Source organism: Rhinolophus sinicus, unplaced genomic scaffold (genome assembly GCF_057876585.1).
Source record: "Rhinolophus sinicus isolate RSI-liver-muscle unplaced genomic scaffold, RSI-T2T HiC_scaffold_22, whole genome shotgun sequence".
In the NCBI taxonomy this organism is placed as follows: domain Eukaryota; kingdom Metazoa; phylum Chordata; class Mammalia; order Chiroptera; family Rhinolophidae; genus Rhinolophus; species Rhinolophus sinicus.
The window spans coordinates 2,596,925-2,610,341 of NW_028290712.1; the positions used below are offsets into that span (position 1 = coordinate 2,596,925).

A 13,417-nucleotide genomic window follows, 5' to 3' on the forward strand; every position below is an offset into this window, starting at 1 on the left:
AAGTACATGCTGGGTGTTCTGGGCCTCTCCTGGTCTGTTGTGATAGCTCGAAGGAAGTTGTGAGTGACACCTAGGGTCGCTGATTAATGCCTTCTCTGTTTACTAATTGTGTTTGGTGTACAGATGTATTCTGAGCAAATTTTTTCCCTCCTGATCATTGTTTTTTTTATCCTAAAAATTCCCTTCCTCTTTTAGGAATCAATGGTGGTCCCAGTAATGTCCACAGCAATCGGGGATCCCATCAATTTCTGGGGATTGCTGGGATTCCCAATTTCTGTGGACATTACTGGGACCACCATCAATTCCTGAGAAAGGAAGGGAATTAGTGTAGTGCTAAGACCGCCAAAAGAATTCAAGACTATCCCATTCCATGTGGAAAATCACAAAGAGGTGATCAGAACCATCATAGATTCACACTGTGGTAGTGTCAGGAATACTAAAAGTTGCTCAGTGCACATGACCATTCTTGAAGGAAAATTGGTCCTCAGCATTCCCTGGTATTTTTGGTGTCCTTCCTGTCCACAAAGATGCTGGTTGATAAAATATTCCTGTGGTTGTGCTAAAAGCCCTTGTGAATATGAATGACTTCAGGTGGTCTTTATGACTACTGGTAATGTTGCTACTGCCTGGTATTCCATATAGCCTCCTAATGTCCCTCAGGGCTTCTTGGTAGTCGCCCCTCTTATCAGGAGAATCTGAGTGTGCATGGTGATAGTGGAAAGATGCTTTTTTAAATTTTTACTACACTTTTGTGGTCTTGACTAATACATGGTTATCTCCGATGTCTCCTGAAACTCCCATAAACTCTTGGTGTGCCTGAGTGGTAAGATCTTTTGGAATGTCCCTGCATTGTTGTAAGAACACCCAGCTTTCCTTGGTGATGCCTGCTGTAACAAAGTGCCTTCTGGTGGTCCTCAGAGTCCCCCTGGTGTCTCCCATACTTCCCTTGATATCATCTGTTTGTCCTGAGTGTATTCTCCTGGTGTTCAGAGTGCAATAGTGTTTCTTAGCACACCAGGGGTGTTGTTGGATTTACCAAAGTGTCCTGAGTGTCCCCTAGTGATTATGGGTGCTTACTGGTATCTTGATATTTTATCTGATTATCTGGATTCTTATGTTCAAATCATACTGACTCCATAACTTGTGTGGGTGTTGTGACTCCTCCAATTGTCCAGAGAGATACTCAAAGATGTTGGGGATACCCAGTGGTTGTTATGAGTCCCCCATGATTCTAATGATATCACATGTTAAGTCCAAGAATCTTTCACTAACAATTAGGCCATTAGGTTGTTTTAAGCTCAAGGCTGTTAGGATGTTAATCTTACTCTGACTTTAAAGTAACAGTTCTTGAGCCCAGGGCTGCCAGGGCTGTTAACCCTATCTTAACCGTAAAGCGGCAGTCCTTATGCTAACAGTCCCTTACATTCCCCTCTGTTTGTTGTTCATAATGAGGAATCTTGCTCATTTATGGGCCAGCTGAGGTCTCCAAGGGCGGGCACTCTTTCATATTGTTGTCTGAGGACCATGAGCTGGACAGTACTAACCCGATCTTTTACAAAATTTATAAGCTTGTTTAATATACAAGGGCCAAAGGTTAAAATAAGCACAAGTAAAATAATTGGGCCTACTAAGGTTGATACTAAAGTGGTGAACCAGGGGGATTTATTAAACCAAGTTTCAAACCAGTTTTCTTGAGCTTCTCTTTCACGTTTTCTTTTGGCTAGCCCTTCTCTAACTTTTGCCATAGATTCCTTTACTACCCCAGCATGGTCAGCATAAAAACAGCATTCTTCCCCCAGCGCAACACACAAACCACCTTGTTGGAGGAACAACAAATCAAGTCCTCTTCTATTTTGGAGTACTACTTCGGATAGAGAGGTGAGCAACTTCTCTAAGTAACTAATAGAGGTTTCTAACCTTTCTATATCCTCATCTATGGCCGCTCACAGGGAGGTCATTCCTGATTGTTGAGTAGCTAGGGAAGCTATGCCGGTCCCGGCTATGGCTATTCCTAAACTGAACAGAGTGGCAATGGTTAGGGCAGTGATGGGTTCTCTTTTACTTCTCACACTTGTGTCACTATCCCAATGTAAATACATACTCTCCTCAGGGTGATAGAGAACACGGGGCAATACAGCTACCAGGACACAGAATTCATTAGAGGCATTGAAGACCGAGGTAGATAGGCACGGGGTGAGGCCAGTCTTTGAACATATCCACCATCCATTTGTATTGGGGATGAACCATTTGATGTCACTTTTCCAACTAGGGGTGTGATCTATGGAGGCACATAGACTTAGCTTAGCCCGGGGCACTTTCCCTAAACAGGTTCCATAGCCACTTACTAGTTGCAAAGTTAAGCCAATTTTACGATCTCCCCATGAACATTGAGAGGGGTTCTTACTGTTAGAGGCCGTGTAAGTGGCATTAAGCCCAATTGCCTCGTAGAACGGGGGCTTAACGTCATAGCACAGCCAACAGGAAGTTGTGAGGTTAGGACTGGTGCCATTAAGGGCCTCATATACAGTGCACATTAGTTTCCGTAATGAGTCTTCAGTAGCCTGTGTAACAGGGGTCGAAGGAGTTACAGGGGTCTTGGGCTGGGTTCCTTCGAATTTTCTTGTGGTGTCTTTTCCCTGGATATTCCCGGGGTCTTGGTAGGGATAAGAGGGGCCAGTACTTTATTTGGACCTACCTGAATGCTAGTTGTTTCAACTGACAGTCGAATAGTCAGAAGACCGCCGGGGTGGGGGCCCATCCATGCCAACCGAACCATATCTAATTGGAACCCCCAAGTTAATCCTGACAACCAACCACGCTCTTTCCGTGCCGCGTCTTGGTTAAATTGGACACGTACCTGGGGTACTTGTTTGTGGGGGTCCCTAAAGGAGAATTTGACAAGATCTTTATTCCCCACATCCCACTGTCGAGGCCCATCATAGGAGGTGACACAACTCCAGCTACCACAATAGTAGCGGTCTGGACCGCCACAGGCTTTCCAATTGTTTCTGAGGTTCCCCGGACAAGCCCCAAACCCTTGTGCACTATGTCCTTGATAGGTGTCGATTAAGGCCCGCTTGGACCTGACTGAGTAGTCATACTGCCGTCCACGTTTAAGGCCAGAAATGTCACGCAAGTCAAAAAACAAGTCTGGCCACCAAGTATTGACTGGGGCAGTATGGGTAGTGCTATTAAGGGTAGTTTGGGTCTGTCCGTCCGTTAGGGTCCAGGTTAGCTTATGGGGTTGGTGTGGGTTGATCCCCGTGTGGCTTTTCTCCCAGATGTTGAGTAGAAGCAGGACTAGCAGCCGCTCCATCGTCGGCGGATACAGGGGGCTTGACGCTTCTTCGAGGCCTGAAGAGTTGCAACTTCAGAGGGTTATCAGGGTGCTGCCGCGCAGTCCATTCCTCAGCTTGTGTCTGCTCCAGCTGGTTGGCTCGGCGCACGTGAGAGTGATGGACCCAAGGCCCGATGCCATCAACCAAGAATCCTTGGTAATGGGATAGGCGGGAATTGGTCATCCACTTACCAGGGGGACATTTCAGGACCCCCTCTATGGCATGGGGGGTCACCACCTTCAGATGCTGCCCGAAAGTGAGTTTATCTGCATCCTTCACCATTAGGGCTACCGCCGTGATAATCCTTAAGCATGGGGTCCATCCTGCTGCAACTGGATCTAACTTCTTAGATAAATAGGCAACCGGACATTTCCAAGGCCCCAGGCGCTGCATCAGTACCCCTTTCGCTATTCCCTTTCTCTCATCAATGAAAAGAGTGAAGGGCTTCAGGGGGTCTGGCAATGCTAGGGCCGGGGCTTTTAAGAGAGCAACCTTGAGTGTCTCATATGCCTTCTGTTGTTCTGCCCCCCAGGCCCAAGGGACCTTGTCCTTGGTTGCATCATACAGAGGCTTTGCTATTTCAGCATACCCCAGAATCCACAGCCGGCAGTAGCCTGTCGTCCCTAGAAACTCACGGACCTCTCGGGCTGAGGTTGGGACTGGAAGTCTAAGAATAGTTTCTTTAATGCCCTCTGTCAGCCACCTAGTTCCTTCTTGCAGCTTATATCCCAGATAGATGACTGTTTGCTTGCATATTTGGGCCTTCTTTGCACTGGCCTGATAGCCTAGCTGCCCCAGCTCTTGGAGGAGGTCTCCAGTGGCCTGCCGGCATTCGGCTTCAGATGGGGCCGCCAGGAGAAAATCATCTACATACTGCAGGAGTGTAACTGAAGTATGGCTCTGGTGAAACGAGTCCAAATCCTGATTTAGGGCTTCATTAAACAGAATTGGAGAGTTCTTGAAGGCTTGCGGTAGTCTAGTCCAGGTCAGCTGCCCGGGGGTTCCCGAATTGGCAAATGCCATTCGAAGGCAAAAATGTGTTGGCTGCTAGGTGCCAGGGCTATGCTAAAAAATGCATCCTTTAGGTCTAAGGTAGAATACCAAATATGTGAAGGGGGTAAATGACTTAGTAAGGTATATGGGTTAGGGACCGTGGGGTGGATGTCTTCAACCCTCTTATTCACTTCCCTCAAGTCCTGGACTGGCCTATAATCGTTCCCCCCTGGCTTCTTAATGGGGAGAAGTGGGGTGTTCCAAGCAGAATGGCAAGGTTTTAATATTCCAGCTTCCAGGAGACAGTTAATGTATGGGGCATTCCCTTTTCGTGCTTCAGAGGACACGGGGTACTGGCAGATCCGGACAGGCTGAGCCGAGGCTTTAAGTTCAACTACTACTGGTGCTTGGCGGACCACTCGACCTACACCCAGTATTTCTGCCCACGCCTGAGGGTACGTTTTAACCCAACAGTTCATCTCATGGGGCCATCCAGAAGGGGGAAGGTTGGAGGGTCTGTCTTGCAGGGCAAATAGGAGATGTTCATCCGCAAGAGACAGGGTTAAAATATGGAGGGGCTGTCCTTGGCCATCTAATACCTTGATGCCATCCGACTCAAAATGGATTTGGGCTTTGACCTTAGTCAGGAGATCGTGCCCCAATAAGGGGGCCGGGCATTCAGGGATAACCAGGAAGGAATGGGTAACTTGGTGGTGGCCTCAGTCCACTTGGCGCTTACTGGTCCACCGATAAGCTTTAGACCCAGTTGCCCCCTGCACCAGACTGGTTTTCTGAGACAAGGGCTCTGTATGCTTGTTTAAAACTGAGTACTGAGCTCCTGTATCTACCATGAATCCTACTGGCTTCCCCTCCACATATGCAATTACCCAAGACTCGGGGAGGGGAACCGAGTCCCATCCCCTCTAATCACTGTCCATCCCTGCCAGCAGAACTTGTGCGTCTGCCCGGTTTGGCCCTGGTGCTTGGGGCATTCCCTCTTCCAATGTCCATACTCTCTACAGTAAGCACATTGTCTCCTATCCAGTTGGGGACGCGGCCTACACCGTCGGGCTGGACCAGCCAGATTTGGTCTTTCCCTGACAGTACCTTGTACGCCTGCCAACAAGATCTTGGCCATCTCCCTCTGCTGCCTCCTATTCTCCCTACTCTGATGTTCTCTGTCCTCCTTCCCGATTTGTTCCTATAATTCCTGAGTTTCTTTCCTAATTCTATCTTCCCTTTCTTCGGGAGTCTCTCGAGTGTTGAAGACTCTTTTTGCTATTTCATTAAATCCCGAATAGACATCTCTCCTAGTCCCTCCTGTTTATATAATTTCTTTCTTATATCTGGGGCCGCCTGGTTTATAAAGGACATAATTACAGCCGACTGGTTCTCCTCTGCTAAGGGATCCAATGGGGTGTACTGCCTATAAGCATCATAGAGGCGCTCCAAAAACACAGCCAGGCTTTCAATTTCTCCTTGCATTATAGCTTTTACCTTGGCCAGATTGGTGGGGCGGCGTGCCTCCGCTCGGAGACCTGCCATAAGAGTCTGGCGGTAAACTCAGAGACGCTCCCTACCTTCTGCATTAGCATAATCCCACTCCGGTCTGTTCAAGGGAAAGCGCTCATCAATCAGGTTCGGTAGAGTCGTTAGCCGTCCATTGTCGCCGGGGACATTCTTTCTGGCCTCGGTGAGGATCCGCTCGCGCTCTTCGGTGGTGAATAAAGTCTTAAGAAGCTGCTGGCAATCATCCCAAGTGGGACTGTGTGTGTGCATGACAGACTCAAACAGGTCAGTTAAACCTTTCGGGTCCTCAGAAAAAGAAGGGTTTTGGGCTTTCCAGTTGTACATATCACTGCTTGAAAAGGGCCAATACTGGTATGCACGCTCCCCACCTGGGCCAGTCCCTCCTAGGGCTCGCACGGGGAGAATTGGCGCCCCCGCGGAGGTGGAGGAGGAGGGCTCCTCCTCTGGAGTTTCTTCCCGGTGTCTACGGGACCTCAATCTTTTTGCGGGTCCTTGGACTAGGGCAGGGGGAGCCGGGGTAGAGGGAGCCGTTGAATGAGGAAGCTCAGAAGCCGCGGCGGCCTCAGGCTGGAGTGGCGCCGGCGCGTAAGGCGGGGGGGGGGGGGGGGGGGGGTTCTCTTCAAAATCTAGATCTATCAAAGAGGGATATATGCTTGACCGTTCCTATAGGATGGGTTGGGCCGGCTTTTCCGGGGGTTTCGGGCTAGCCGTGGGCCCCGCCGGCTGGCAGGAGGGTTCTGAAACAGTCAGGACCTTGGGGGGATCTTCCGGCTTGTCGGGGTCAAAGGGTTTAAGCCAGGAGGGAGGACTCTCCACTAAGGCTTGCTATACCAGAATATAGGGATATTGGTCCGGGTGGCGCTGATTAACAATTTCTCGGAACTTCTTAATGATGTCTAGAGAAAAAGTCCCCTGGGGGGGGCCAGCCCACATTAAAAGTAGGCCACTCTGCAGAGCAGAAGGTGTTAAACTTACCTTTTTTCACTTCCACGCCATAATCCCGAGCTTTGGCGCGGATGTCAGGAAAATGGTTCAGGAACAGAGTCTTAGGTGTTACTTGAGCCTGTCCCATAATGGTTATAAAGAGAAACCAGGAAAAGGCAAAAGAAAGGGCCGAAAACACAATGCCAGAAAATACACAACTTCGCACAGGACTTTTCAACACCCACCGGCGGGTCAACCACACTACATCCACAGGCGCTGTTTCAATCACACCATACACAGGATCCTTACCCCGGGCCTGTCCAAACGGCGTCCACTGTGGACGTCGTTGTGCCACCTTCTCGTCGGGGACGTCTCCCACGACTTCCAGAGTTGGAGCCTCCAGCGTAGTAACCCGCTCCTTCCTTCCTGTGAGAATTCTCAAAAAAAACAGACCAAGCACAGACCAGACCAAGCAGAGACCTGTTTCAGCCTCTGGCCGAGGACTTGTTTCAGCCCTCCCTGATTAAGACCGGGGAGCCCTGTTTCAGACTTCCTCCGGTCAGAGGTGGCCAAAACTCATACCACGGTTCCCTCTATAAACCTCGGTATCGGGAGTTGTCTGTTTCTCTGAGAGTGGGGGAATCCTGGACGAGCCCCCTAATGTTAAGTCCAGGAATCTTTCACCCCTCAGAAAGACAGAGACACACAAGACAATGCAAGTCACACAGCGAGGTTTACTTCCAGCTAGCTGGGGTCCCTGTCTCTGCCCAACGCAGCGGGTTTTAACAAAGGACCCCTAGCCTACAAAGCTAAGGGTTTTTATAGCAGTTTTAAGGTGTTTAGTAATTACTAAAGTCTTAGGGAGTACAGTATGGACGTCAATTCTCACATAACTAAGACATTCTGTAATTTCTAAAGTCTTAGGGGGTGCATTGTGCTATGCTTCAAGGAGTTTACAATAGATACGTTTCAAAAGCTTCCATATCAGGAGATAAAACATCTGGTCTCTATGCCCACCTCCTGGAACTAACAATTAGGCCATTAGGTTGTTTTAAGCTCAAGGCTGTTAGGCTGTTAATCTTACTCTGACTTTAAAGTAACAGTTCTTGAGCCCAGGGCTGCCAGGGCTGTTAACCCTATCTTAACCGTAAAGCGTCAGTCCTTATGCTAACAGTCCCTTACAATCACACTCATGCTTTTGAGATCTCGAGCTTTTAGAGGCTACTGGTAATTCTGACAATGCCCTGTTACCATGAAGTACTTTCTAGTTATGTGGAGAATTTTATTGTACTCTTCTTGTGCTCTTGTAGTTCTGAGTGAACCCAGTGTTCCCAGCTCCTCCTTGCTTTAATGACAGTACACTGTTTTCTATCAAAGTATTCATGGTCTGGAATGAATGCTAATTGTCCTGAGGCCACGTGGTGGTCCTGGGCCCCTGTCATTTCTATGCTCAGCCGTATTGTACTTTTCCGCCTAGCTGTCCTGAGATGTCCCTATTTATCCTGAGAGAACCCTGGTCATCCTGGGATTCCCTATATGGTTTCATTAAACTACTGCTGTCTTCGTAGAGCTCGTGTAATGTTGAGTAGGTGTTGGCCACTATGTGCTTGACTGTTGCTAAGGAAACATTTATGACTCTGACTGTCCCCTGATGATTCTGAGAGAATCTTTGTGGTGCTGTTACCAGCTTCTTTCTACTGACTGCCAACTCAGTTTACCAGTGCCCTGGTATGTGTTGCCATGTTAGTCCTGAGTACTTCTGCTAATGCTGGATGACCCCTGCTTGCTAGAGTGACCTCTGGTAAACATGGGACTCATGGTTGGTGCTGAATATTTACTGGGGCTCCCAGTTGACCCTTGTTCATCTGAGTAGCTCCTTTTGGTTTTACAAGTGACTGGGGGTCCATAATTACACCACGTATCCCTCGGTGCTACCTGCACATGTCAGTGTCACTCACTTATATGACAACAACTTGGTGTGTTTTCAGCTCCTCCTGCTAGGTCTCAGTCTCTCCTTGGGTTTGTGATTGCCAGTTACTGGCACCTTGCATGTTCTGATGCTTTCACTGCCTCTGAGATTCTCCTGGTATTCTTGTGTGTCTCATGTCCATTTTGGGTGCCCTTTCTTTGTACTCATTGGGTACCTGCTGCTTCTATGTCCCTTCTTGTTGTATTTATATTGAGCAGCCTTTTAACACATATAATACCCTAGTGTTCCTGAATGTTCACTTGTTATTCTGATAGATTTCTGGTGGTTTGGAGAATTTCCTGATTGTCCAGTTCTTTTGATTGTGTTAGAGTTCCCTTATTTGTCCTGAATTCACATTCTTTTTCCTGAAATGGTTTTGCTGGTATTCTCATTGCTGTTGTAGTTCAGACAATTTCTTCCTCATTTTCTATATCTCCTAGTTGTACTGAGCTACAGTTGAGTGTTTTGTTTATACTGTCCCCTTTTAGATAAATACAATAGTGCCCTTAATATCATGATGATTCCCTAAGTGTCCTGAAAAGTTGCTGGTGGTCACTGGTTTCACCAAATTTTCAAGAATAACCAAAATTAATTCAATATGATCACTGCTGTTTTTGAGCACTTTTTTGTCATCCCATTACCACCCTCTTTAACAGCATTTTCCAGATACTTCAGTCTCCCCTGTTCTGTTTTGTTTTTGACCTGCAATGTCATCTGGAGTTCTCCATAGTAGTCTCAACCTTTCTGAGTGTCTGCTTCTGTTTCATTAAAACCTTATGTTTTTCTGAGTTCCATGGTTGTTTTGGATGTCCAGCCTCTACTGCGCAAGTTCAGGGATTGCTAAGCACTGCTGATTTGTTTTCAGCATTCCCTGGTCATCTTAGGTGCTTCCTATGAATCCTGGGTTACCCTTAGCAATCCAGAATACTCCATTTTGATACTTGTAGTCACATGCCTGTGCTGTTAGGTTTGATTTTAAGAGACAAATTGTGGTCCTCAGATTTCCTGTTGCTCTTCTCTTATATAATTGTTCAGAGTCACCTTGGTGGTTTTGGTTTTACCAAATGTTTGAGAGCATGGCCTTGTACCTGCGTGATTACTGTTGTTCCTGCACATGTACTCATTGTCACGACTGCACCCTGGTGTACTTGAGTGCTTCTTCGTGTTATGGGTTGTCCCAGCTGTTCTTGAGTGACCCTACATTATCCTTGGAGACTAACGTTCACTGTGAGAAGTTCTCCTTATAGCCGTTGTGTTCCCGAGAATGCTCATGTGCCCTGTGCAAGCACAGTTTCTTTTAACATTACCGTGGAGATATTGAGTGAAACCTGGTGTTTCTGAGAGTTCCTTCATAGTCCTTAGAGTGCCATAGAGGGCTTGTGTTAATTCTTGGTGATAAAGGTGCCCCTGATTGTCATGACCATACTCTGTTGTTTCTGATACTACCCTAATGTCTCTGAAATACTCCTGGTTGTCCTCAGTGTGTGTTGTCCAGTATTTTGGTGATTGTACCAAGACCTCAGTCCTGGATACCCCCTTGTTACTCTGAACATCACTTGCTTGGATTGTTAGAACCTTATTTTCCTGTATCCCCCTCTTTCTTTTTTCATTGTGAGATATTTTCATCATTGAGCCCTGGCAGTCTTAAGTGTCATCTGAACGATTTTTATGTTCCCAGTGTGTATTAAGCTGTTGTCACGCAGCAGCCTAGCCATCTGCCCCTTGTGCCTTTCCTAAAGAAAGAAGAGTCTGTAAAACTGTTCCTTTCAAGGACTTTGCTTTACCTTTGTGCGTACACTTCATGCCTTTCTGTTTGTCCCATAAAGATGATTTGTCAGCCAATGATGGGTAAGATTTCTGAAGGGAGAAACAACCCAAGCTAGGCAGAACCGTGTGTGTGGACCAGCAGGAGAATTCACGGGGTCGATAGATGTGGCACAGTCCCAACTTACCCTGGTTAAGGAGAGCCTCTGCTTATGACTATTTCATCCCCCCACCTGCTTGGAAAGTGAGTCAGTGAAGTGATTACATCAACTCTTCTTCCATTCTTAGCAATAAGTTTCTGTATATAGGATTTGTCCCTGGGAAGGCACATACCATAATTGTTAAGACATCATGGAACTTTCTGGTTTGGCTGTTTGCAGACAATGGTAATTGTTTTGAATCTTTTCTGGTATGATGCTGAGACTCACAGACCATGGAAAAAACCATGCTACTTCCGTGTATATCAATAAAAGCCACAAGATGGCCCGATTTGGGACTCTCAGTCTTTTGAGGGTGCGAGACCTTTGGTCCTCCGATTAAAACTTTCTTAATTTCTGTTTCTTTTTTAACACAACGGTGTCCCTTCTCATTCCCTCACTACCCATGTTGTGCTGGACGCGATATTAAACTATCCATGTTGACCACAGTTTCCTAGATTATCATGGGCATTTGTTGATGTACCTGGAATTCCTGTGGGAATCAATGCACACTTGTGGTGCTCAGACATACATGGGAATCTCATTGTTTTATGCATCTGCTTGTGGCTATCAGTGCCCTTTGGTAATGCGTATATACCCCCTGCTTGGTTCTTGTCACCTGTACAAAGACAAAAGCACTTGATGGTGGTCCTGGATATATCCTGACTGTTCTCATTGGATTTGGGTTGTACAGCAGTAGTTGCGAGCACCTGTAGGTTCTCCTAAGTCATAGCTGCCACTCTTAAAAATTGGTGATTGTCCAGAGTGACCAAAGTATTTCTGATTGCACAGTGATCATCCTTTTCAATGCCTTGTAGAGTTAGGTGTCAATGATGGCCCACAGTGCACATTGTGGAGCTATGCAGCTAGAGGATTTCCTAAAAATTTCATAGCACTCACAGTTTCATGTTGATGTGATGGAATTTTCTAATTTATCACAGTGTTGTGGTGATTTTGTGCTCCCTGAAAAGGTGTACCTGATTATGCCTTGTTGTGTAATTTTCCAATGCTTGTCCGAACACTACATCGTGGAACTGATATTACCATCATGGACATAAGTATTTTCCGTAGAGGTGCAGAGAAACTCCTGGTGTTTCTGGAAGACACTTTCAGTCTTGAACATAATGTGGCATTCACGGGGAACCCCACATAATCCTGGGTGTACCATATAGCCTGTAAGCATGTTGATAATCTTAATTCCCTACTGCGTTTTTGAGCATTTTCTGGTGATTCTGAGTGACCTCTTGTTGTCCTCATTGAGCCCTCATGTTCTCAAGACTCATTGGCATTCTTCACATGTCCCCAGTAATACTCTGGACCAGAGTAATTTTGACAGTACACTGGGACTCCTTTGAACCAGGTGGCACCCCTGAGTGTCATCTGTGGTCTCCTAGTGCTTACATGCATCTTATAAGACACCGGTCGTGTTGAGTGACCGTTGGTGATTGTTGTGCTTCTTGGCTGTTGTAGAACCCCCTGCAATCCTCAAAAGTCACTAAAATTTCTGTGCTACCTGAGGGGTCCTGAGCAATCTCTGTGATCCTGAGTACACTGTGGTGGTCCAAAAGTGGTCAGGTGATCCTGAGCATTTAGGTAAAGCTGATAGTGCTGCGGCATTTCTGGATGGGGCTCTATGGTCCTCAGTAACCTCCAGTGAACCTCATATTTTCCTGGATTTCCTAAATACACTCTGCTGGTACTGACATCTATGGATATCTTGTATTGTCTGTAGTGTTTTCCAGGGTCCTGCAGTTGCCAATATATCTATGTTTACTAGTAGTGCCTTCTGATGTCCCTGATGATGCTCCGGTGGTCCTGATTGCATCATGGTATTTGTGCGGGATGCTGGTTTTCATTTCCTGGTATTCCTGAATTTCCATGGCAGATTTTTGCTTCTGGGAAACTTTTGTTTTCTTGAATTCCAAATGCATGGCCTGAGGGCTTCCTGGTAAACCTGAGATACACCCAAAATGGTGAGCCTCTGGTCAGGATTATGACAGTGCACTAATATTTCTGGTTACACCCTGGATGTCTTGAGTGATTAGAGTTTCATGGTAAAGGACCATTGATTTCCTCAGGAGCCACAGGTTTACATTAATAACTCCTGGTGTACTTCATAGTGTCTTGTAAACCCTGAGTGTCCTATTTGTTTTTGCTAAGTACCCCCCATGTATTCCTGCAACCATTCAGTTTTCAGTGATACTGCTCTTCCTGTGCTCAGTTTTTTATGGTTGCCCTTATTTGCATGTGGGCAACCTCGGCACCACATTATACTCATGGGTGTTCTCTACTGCTTTTTAATGCACCTTCCTTTTGTGAATATCTCTATTGTGTTTGTTATTCATCTAGATTTAATCTGCTAACAGTTTGAAAACCATTACTATCCCTGATCATGTATGTATGGTTTCATAGTATCCTGGTGTACTTGATACCTGTTCTTTTGAACGCTATTGTGTCATGTTTTAGAACCAAGTATCTAGAGCTGCTCTCTTGCTTAGGTCTTACTTGCTGAGCTCCTGATATCCCTGTTGGAATATGGTGGGATTTAATTGGCAATGGAGTTCCCCCCGCACTTAGGGGGTACCATTGAATTCTGATTATTTTTTATAAAGGCCTGGAAGTTCACAGTACTTTAGTATCCAAAAGTATTAGAAAGGTGATTATTACCAAAAGGTCCTTCAGGATCTTTTATTCTCTCAGAA

General features: G+C 46.4%; 1 protein-coding gene across 1 annotated transcript; it reads right to left on the reverse strand.

The window, feature by feature from the left end:
* Positions 1-3,236: 3,236 nt before the first annotated feature.
* Positions 3,237-12,646, reverse strand: LOC148754349 (uncharacterized). Its single transcript, XM_088795329.1, is given in 6 exon segments — positions 3,237-4,348; positions 4,351-5,290; positions 5,293-5,612; positions 5,615-6,493; positions 6,837-7,211; positions 12,490-12,646. Coding segments are annotated over 6 exon segments (3,783 nt in total).
* Positions 12,647-13,417: the final 771 nt, after the last annotated feature.